This window comes from Arachis ipaensis, chromosome B1, assembly GCF_059453495.1.
Source record: "Arachis ipaensis isolate K30076 ecotype BB chromosome B1, ASM5945349v1, whole genome shotgun sequence".
NCBI lineage: Eukaryota > Viridiplantae > Streptophyta > Magnoliopsida > Fabales > Fabaceae > Arachis > Arachis ipaensis.
The window spans coordinates 140,640,343-140,649,914 of NC_142436.1; the positions used below are offsets into that span (position 1 = coordinate 140,640,343).

Sequence of the window (9,572 nt, forward strand, 5' to 3'; positions counted from 1 at the left end):
AATCTGACGGTACATCCAACGGTTCTCAATATTTTTTTGTAGTGCTAATATGTATGTGGAATATTATCCTTACATGTTGATCAACTTCGACCCAAAATATTCTGTTAATAAACCATCCACTCCGCAGCATTGATAGAAATCTATATGCAACTCTCCCAACCCTCTCACATGATTTGAATTTGGCTCAATACATACGATTTGATTTGATTTGATTTAATTATTAGTTAAAAATATCTTAACTGTCTATTTTATTCATAAATTTATTATTTTGATGACTAATAAATTAATCAAATCAATTAATTAATACACATAATTAGTATAATTAATCTAATTTAATAAATTAAAAGAAATAAATTAAGAAATACTACCAAAATAAGTTGATATAAATTATAATAAATTGTATGCTATTTAAATATCTAATCAAATTAATTTGTGAGTAATTATCCAAATCAGTCCCCGAGGATTTAAAAAACGGACATTTTAGTCCCCAAAGAAAATTAATACACAGATTAATCCTTTAAGATTTGTTCCGGCGGACAAATTAGTCCTTAGTCCAGTTTCCGGCGTGACTCATCAAGGGAGACTGCTGAGTTGGCACGTTCAGACGCACACGTGGCACTTAACATGCACAGGTGTCTGTCATGGACAAATTGGTCCCCAGTATAAAAGGCAAAGTGACGTCGTTTTAGGGTTGGAGAAATGTAACGTTGCAAGGTGATAATGAAAGTCACGTTTCTTCTCCTCCCTTTCAACCCTTTTCACTGCAAAAAGCAAAAAGACCCTAATCCTATAAATAGTCCCTGCACATTGGTGAAGAATGACGTCGTTTTGATGTTCTCTCCCAAACCTCTCGTTGCAAATAAATTTGAAATTCTTCATTTCTGAAATTGTGTAATCATAAGCTCCATTGTAAATCCTATTTCAGCTGCAATGGCGACAAGCAAAGGAAGCACTTCCTCATGGAGCCGCCGAGGAGGAAGACATGGTGGATCTAATGGTAATGGTCTCAAATACGCTGAAAACAGCAAAGTAGAAAAAGTTGAATTTTCGAAAGGGCAGCACCCAAAATGCCTGTGCGATTTGTATGCAATAATCTCCATTTCAAGGACTCCAGAAAATCCGGGTAGACTTTTTTTTGGATGCCCACTATATAAGGTAATCAATTTTAGGGATTTTACTAATTTATCTTGTTCTATGAATAGTAATGAATAATGTCGTTGTGTGATAAACAGGAAAAACTACCGCATTGCAAGTTCTTTGCATGGGTTGATCAATTATTTGACATCAATTTGGATTATGATTGTTTGGAGGATGTTGTAATATGGTTGTGAGACTGCTGGTCATGTTTCACATATGTTTGCTGCTAACATTGCTGGTTTGGAGCATAAAGTGATGGAATTGCAAAGTGGAGTTGATATGTTAGAGATTCATCAAAATGTAGTCCCAGAAATTGAGTGGAAGACGAGATGTTTTAATGTAGTGTTTGTTATTATCGTGTGTGCATTGTTGGTTTTGGTCATGGGAGTTGGAATTGCTTCTTTGTAACTGGTATATAAGCATTGATTCAGTTCAAGGTGTGAATCACATTTGTATTCTATTTTCTTTGTGAATTGAATCAAAGTTAGATGAAACAAAATATTTATAACATATTAGTGTTTATAGGTCTAACAAAAAATTAAAAGGATGACCATTATAAAATCATTACAAAATCATAAGTATCTAAAATATTATTCAAACATAATTGCTTGAACAAATATGTTCTTTGTAGAAGTTGAAAACTAATTTTTAGCACTTTATCAATTCTCTTCTTTGGTTTACAAACAAGACTTATTTAACTTTGTTATGCTTTTTGGTAAAAGCTCCCTGCCAACACGCCACAATCATCTTTCTCAGAGTATTTAATAGTTTCTTATACTAGCATAATCACAAAAGTGGGGTGGTATGTTATTTGGCAAATAAAAAACATAATACCAAAGCAATTAGTAAATAACATAAGTGGTGTTTTCATAGATTTGTTCTCTGGATTTAGTTTATAAATTCATATACACAGTTGATATGATATATCAAACTCTGAAGATACTATGAAGAAAAATTAACAATAAAACAGCAGCAATACTTGCAATACCAAATATGTTGCTCTAACAACTTTAAAACATAATAGCTACTTAAACCAGCAAAGACAACATTCATGCATACACCAGTCTAAACATGATTCCGAAACAAAAGAGAGTTTTGTCCAAAACAATCTCTCATCTAATGGAGCATTAACAGTATTTCAAGTTTTCTTCATAACCAAAAAAAAGATTAAACTAAGACATCAAAATAGCCAAATCATTTGTCCTTAGTTTGCAGTTTTTCATCACTTCTTTCTCGGATGCTTGAAACCAGGATTTGGGATAAACTGGAACATCCTCGATGCAGTCCCCTCACTTGCAGTTGCAACAGTTTCTGCTGAGACTCCACGAGTGGTTCCAGGTGGTGGAATAGGAGGGGGTGTACTAGAATGGATTGTTGCAGGATGATGAGGCCTAATGATAGGTTGCTTGGCCCTTGTACTTGGTAGATTAGATGTTCCATAGTTACCTGCAACTTGACACAATGTATTTGAGACAGTGCTCTGCAAGGATTAAATAAAGTAATGTTAGCATAACTATCGGACTAGCAGCACAAATGTGAATACTTAGTAATTCTTTCACTCACAATATTAGTCACGAAATCAGGTGAATTTGTTGCTGCCTGAGTCGGAAGGGAATGCTCAACCACAGTCTAAAACAGGAAAAAAATACATACATAAAATATTCCTTCAGCTATTTTAAAAATTCACAATGTAGTCACCATAGATTTTTAAAATACCCAGTGTAGTCCCTATTGAGTATTACTAAATCCTATTTAATCCCTTCAAGAGATATGCAACAATATGCTTGGTCGTGGTTACTACCTGCACTTGGGGTGCTGACTGAGAGATATGGATCTCTTCTGCTGGTTGGGTTGGGGCTCCAGAATTTGCTCCAATTTTTGTTGTTCTTTTGTTGGGATTAGTTGGTTTTCTAATTGTTGCTGCTGGAGGACCTTTGCAAGTCTTGAAATTGTGACCAGTCTCTCCGCACTTGCTACACGTAACTCGAAATGTTTTCGTAACCTTATTGTTATCGGTTCTACTAGCTTCTTTCTCAGATTGATCTTTTCTCCTCCTCTTTACTGGTCGACCTACTGGCCTCTTTAGCTTTGGAGGAATTGGATTCAGGTAATTTGTTTTCTCCCAATACTCCTTAGAGTTAACAGGCTAGATGCAGTGTTGGTATGTCGCTAAAGCTGCTCCAATCTTTAGAAGTGGATGTACATATGTTTCAGGTCTATCACCCTTCTAGCTATGGCAGCAAGTGCATGAACGCACGGAAGACCTACAAAGGACAAACTTTTAGCAACTAAAACACAACAATTTCGTAAATGAAAATAAATTGACAATATAGTACCAGTTAATTGCCAGGCATTACAGGTACATTTGTTCAGAGATAGATTAACAGACAGCTTCTTAGATCCCTGTTGGATCTCAAATATTCTCCTCTCATCGTCACCAACCCAAACTGGCTGCCAATATCTAACATCCTTCATAATGTCGTCAAGCCTTTTTTGTTGAGTAGGAGCCACTTCGGTGCCCACGTAGGTCTCCAAAACTTGTTTGTATTTTGTCATTCTCCTCATAATATAGCACCGAAGCTCCTCACACATAGTCAAAATGGGTTTGGATCGATAGTTAACTATTTTTGCATTCCAAACCTCGCACATATTGTTGGTGAGGTTGTCACACTTGGGCCCGTGACTGAAGTGAACTTTGGTCCAACAAGCTGGGTCAAACTTTGCAAGGTAGCTCCATGCATCTTCATTAATCCTTTTCAATTTCGTCATACTTGATTGGAACTCGGCATCAGTGGTGCATTTAGCACATTCCCACACAACATTCTTAACTCTCTTGTCCTTGTATCGGTTTGTGAAGTTTTTCCATATATGCCTGACACAGTTCCGATGATGTGCGTGAGGCATGACCTCCTTTAACGCAGGCAATAGACCCTATCTCAGACCATCCAAAAAAAAAACACAATTAATGGCAACTCAGATAAACTATTAAAACTAACCAGCAATTAAACTATAAAAAACTATATTAAAACTATATTAAAACTATACTGCTTGCTTACCATTTCTGACAGTCCAATTAGTCCAAAAGAGTTAGTTACCAAACAATGCACTTTTTATGTAAAACAGATGCATGTGTTATTACATTAAATAAAGTAGAATTTACATAAATTTGTGCACCATTTGATTTTAAATATTAAATTTATACTGATGTGAAAATGAGGGAATCAATTAAGTGGGTCACCATTAGGAGAGGAGGATAACAAATTGATGATATACATGATCGCATTGTTGAAAATAAAAAGAATTCCTAAACTGGTTAGAATTGAAAATGACACTTGGAAAGCAAAAATAAAATGGTTCTCAAAAATGGAAAGCGGAGAGTAATTAAAGGGGTCCAAGGAAGTTAATGTGAAGTATTATGATAAAGAAAAATTAAACTAACCAACAATTTAACTATAAATCAACTAAGAAATCAAGTAACCAATAATTTAACTACATAAAACTAAGAAATCAACTAACCAGCAATTTAACTATAAATCAACTAAGAAATCAGCAGTTAAATCAACTAAGAAATCAACTAATTAACCAGAAATTTAACTATTTAGCAAAACTGGTCTATTTAGCAACCGAATGGAGATTATCCACCAGGATCCCAAGCTTCAGGCGCAAAGAGTGGCTGCTATTAAGGTTAGCAATACAAGGATTTGTATTTCATTAAAATTTGGTGTCTCAAAATATACCTTCTCTCAATATTAAATATTAATGAATGATTGTCTGCTTCATGTTATATTCCAAAATGTGTGCCCAGAAAGAAATAAAAGTATGCATCAAGCGCATGTGTTACTTAACACTTGAGTATTGGCATAAGACTTCATTTCATGCTAGGAGAAAATTGTCCAAGTACTTGATGCACAAGAGTTTTGGCACACTAAAGATTCGTTATAAATAATATTTTCTTTAATAATGGATGCAGAGAGCCAATTTAACTATTGCTGCAAGAAAGCATACTTCCAAGATTATGAAATCAGCAGTTGAATCAACTAAGAAATTAGCAATTGAATCAACTAAGGAATCAAATAACCAGCAATTTAACTACATAAAACTAAGAAATCAACTAACCAGCAATTTAACTATATAGAACTAAGAAATTAGCAGTTTAATCAACTAAGAAATCAACTAACCAGCAATTTAACTGCATAAAACTAAGAAATCAACTAACCAGCAATTTAACTATATAAAACTAAGAAATCAGCAGTTTAATCAACTAAGAAATCAACTAACCAGCAATTTAACTGCATAAAACTAAGAAATCAACTAACCAAAAATTTAATCAACTAAGAAATCAGCAACTTAATCAACTAACCAACAATTTACTATATAAAAGAGTTAAAAAAACTAACCATCAACTAACTAAGAAATCCGCAGGAACCAGAAATTTACTAACGTGTCAAATTATACTAACAATATTAAAAGTAACAAGAAAATAACTAACAGCTCTAATAACTTGGTAACTAACTAATAACTACATAATAAAACTAACCAGCAATTAACTATATAAAACTAACCGTTAACTTACTAAGGCAAATGCAACTAAGAAATCAGCACAATAAAACTACCTTTTGTTGATCCGAAATAAAATTCCATCCATGAATATATTGATCCCCAAGATCTTCTTGCAACAATGTGAGGAACCATTTCCAGCTTTCTTTAGTTTCGCTATCAACAACAGCAAACGCAATCACATAGAAGTGATTGTTCGCATCCTGACCTATAGCAGATAGAAGTTGTCCCCCAAAGTAACCCTTTAAGAAGCAACCATCAAGTCCGATTAATTTTCTACACCCGGCCTTGAACCCCCTTTTACAAGCGTCTAGAGAAATATATAGCTTGTTGAACAATGGAAGGGACTGAGGCATCGGTGTCACATCTAGTATGGCTGAGCTCCCTGGGTTACTCCTATGGATCTCACACAAATAATCCCTCAACTTACTATACTGTGCTCTCTCATTACCGATCACCCGCTCTCTTGCTTCTTTGAGGGCCCTATACACCATCTTTCCATTAATGACAACATTGTAGTCGACTTTGATGTGCTCATAAGCCTCACTTAGAGTAATGTGAGGCTGAGTTCGTAGCCTCTTCTCCAACTTATTGGCTACCCACTTCTGATAAGCCATATTGCTTCCGAATTCTCTGGCACAGGTGTGTTGAGATATATAGGTCTTGATTTGGTAACTCTTCAGCTGATTGTTCCATGCACAATAAATTAACCATGGACAAGGATTAAGTTTGACAGCACTAGCAGCCTCAGCAGTAACAACTTTCACAGAATTAGTTTCAACAGTCACATTTGCAGCCTCTTCATTCACAGCTCCACCTTCCACAGTTCCCACATCATTGCCATCACCTCTCTGAACATTGTTTGCATCATTACTTTTCGGTTCTGCCTTGTTGTTAGTAGATGCTTCATTGGTCCCCTTTGGCTTTCTTGGCTTTTTTATTCTCTCCAACCCATGCTCACAATCACATCTAACTCTCCTTTGATCATTTTTTATATACCTAATCTTCCTTCCCTCATAAATGACATGATCCTTCAGAGCAGTCTTGAATGATTCAATTGTGGCAAATTCCATCCCCAACTCAAAATACACCTCTCCAAATCCAGCAGCATCATTAAATTGAGGAAATTCATACCTCTCTTTTTTATCTTCAGAACTATTTGGTGTCAGCAATGACTCTGATTCATACTCAAAGATTGGATCTTCTTCATCCACATTTTCTGCACTTTTTTCATCATCTTCACCAGAATTTGATTCCTCTGATCTTGGAATAGCAGCACCTCTTCCACCAAAATTTGCCCCAAAGGAGGTTGAGGCAGCACCCTTTTGTGCAGTATTTCTTTGGATCTTGAAATTGGCCTTAGCACCAACAGGCCTAGAGAATTTTGGGCCTCCAGCACTAATAGGCCCAGGAGATTTTGGGCCTCTAGCACCAATTGGTCCATTATACTTTTTCTTGGCAGATTTTTTGGTACCCACAGTTGGCCTAGAACTGAGCCCACCAGTACATCTATTATCAACTGTTGAAACCTTCTTTTTTAAACTAACCATCTTTAAACTCTTCTTTTCCACCACACTCTCTGTTTTTTTGCCAACTTTCTTATTCTGTTTCTTCACAATCACACAGTCTGAGTCACTGCTATCCTCTTCAAATCCTTGGGGAGGTGGTTTGTATGGTTCATCTTCTGTCGTTTCATACCCATCATCACTGGAATCCTCTTCAACGTCTGCATCAATATCTATGTCCATCTCAACATCCTCAACAGGAGTAACCATTATTCGGTGATCAAAATACAAATAAAACTCCTCCGTGTCCTTGTTCTTTAGTATATTCTCACGCAGCTGATTAATCTCAAGGTCTCCATTTATAAGGTGCAACACATTCTCTAAGTCAGGTGCAGTAGGATCAAACCAGTACATAGCCTTATAATCCAAATAACCCAAACATTTGAACAGAGTTTGCAGGTCAAAGAAGCATATCAGATCAATATCCATCTTAGGAAATTTTTCAACTTTTCCCTCAATATATACAAGAACTCCCTTGTTATCCCTCACAAAATGTCCACCATGGTGAAAAATAGGAATCGCAAATTCCTCCATCTACCTGTATGAATAGAAGAAACAAACGAAAAAAATATTCATAAAACATTAGCTCTATTGTCACAATTTTCTTAAAAGAAACAAACCAAAAAATTGTTCATCAAATTTAATAACTGTCAAGGAACATGCATGTAAAATCAGACACTTTGTACACATAGCATTGTGCTCTATACTGCAAGATACACTTCAAAATAATATATCAATTCTAACTACGAGAAACATAATCAAACAGAGTCTCACCTTCTTCAGTGTGAATCTTCAATGGTGATCACATCCACTTCAGTGCCTCTTCCTTGCGAATTGGTACTGATGCATCCAGGAGAGACGTCTCGTGAAAGGTAACAGAATACAAAGATGAAATTGAACAATAACTGTCACGATCGTAATGTTGGGAGATGAGGTGGGAGATGAGGTTGGGTCGTGATGAAGCAACGTGGAGAGGACTCTCTGTAAAAAGTAAAAACTGATAAGAAAGAATAGGATTAGGGTCTTTTTGCAGTGAAAAGGGTTGAAAGGGAGGAGAAGAAACGTGACTTTCATTATCACCTTGCAACGTTACATTTCTCCAACCCTAAAACGACGTCACTTTGCCTTTTATACTGGGGACCAATTTGTCCATGACAGACACCTGTGCATGTTAAGTGCCACGTGTGCGTCTGAACGTGCCAACTCAGCAGTCTCCCTTGATGAGTCACGCCGGAAACTGGACTGAGGACTAATTTGTCCGCCGGAGCAAATCTTAAAGGATTAATCTGTGTATTAATTTTTTTTGGGGACTAAAATGTCCGTTTTTTAAATCCTCGGGGACTGATTTGGGTAATTACTCTTAATTTATTGATATAATTAATTTAGCGTAATAAATTATATTTAATGAATTAAAAAAATCAAAAAACATTCTCAAAATTATGCCATATCAACTTTATCATTAAGTACAAAAATCCAATTTTATATAATAGAATAAATGTCTTTCTAAAGTTGATATTTATAAAATTATTTTGTTTTTGTTAATGTTTTCTTTATAAGTCATAAATTTAAAATTGATTTATGCTTCTAATTCAAGAAAATCAATTTATAAGTTAAAATAAACTAAACAAATAATTATTATAAATTAAAGTACAGTCTGCTGAGAAAATATTTGTTTTCCTGTTCTTAGAATCGATATTCTTAATTTTTATCGCTCGTTAAATTTGAATTGGAGTTAGGCCATTAACCTATTAAGATAATATACTACTAGTTTTTTAATTAATTTTTTTATACTCATAATGTATAAAAAATTTAAATCATTAAATGTATATATCTATCTATTCCATTATATAAAAAATGGATGTTTGTACTTAATAATGAAGTTGACGTGGCATGTTTTGGAGAATATTTTTCGATTTAATTGTTTTAACTCATTTAATACAATTTATTGCACTGACTTAATTATATCAACTAATTGATTTTATTAAATATTTAAATATTAATATAATTAATATAATTTATTATAATTTATATTACTTAATTAATTATACTATATTAATTATAATTCGTTATATTAGTAAATTAGTTTTTTCATTTATAAAGTCTAAAATAAACTAAATAAATTGTTATTTATTCTAATATAATTTATTTATATACTATATATGAATTAACGTTAATTTATAAAACATAAAACTTGTGGATTGTGATAAAAACGCAAATAAAAAAAAATGCATACAATTATAGAAGAATTAAATCTATCCTCTTTATTTATTTTTAACCATCGTTTTAGATTTTAATTTTTTTAAAGCCAATGAT

General features: G+C 34.1%; 1 protein-coding gene across 1 annotated transcript; it reads right to left on the reverse strand.

Annotated features, from left to right (window-relative positions):
- Positions 1–2,359: 2,359 nt before the first annotated feature.
- Positions 2,360–7,793, reverse strand: LOC148578623 (uncharacterized). The gene is made up of 6 exons (XM_088503130.1): positions 7,094–7,793; positions 5,751–6,973; positions 3,361–4,068; positions 2,939–3,283; positions 2,701–2,766; positions 2,360–2,617 (listed from the first exon to the last, which is right to left on the reverse strand). Exons 1-6 carry the CDS (start codon positions 7,791–7,793, stop codon positions 2,360–2,362), a joined length of 3,300 nt encoding a protein of 1,099 aa, XP_088359256.1.
- Between the last annotated feature and the right edge of the window lie 1,779 nt (positions 7,794–9,572).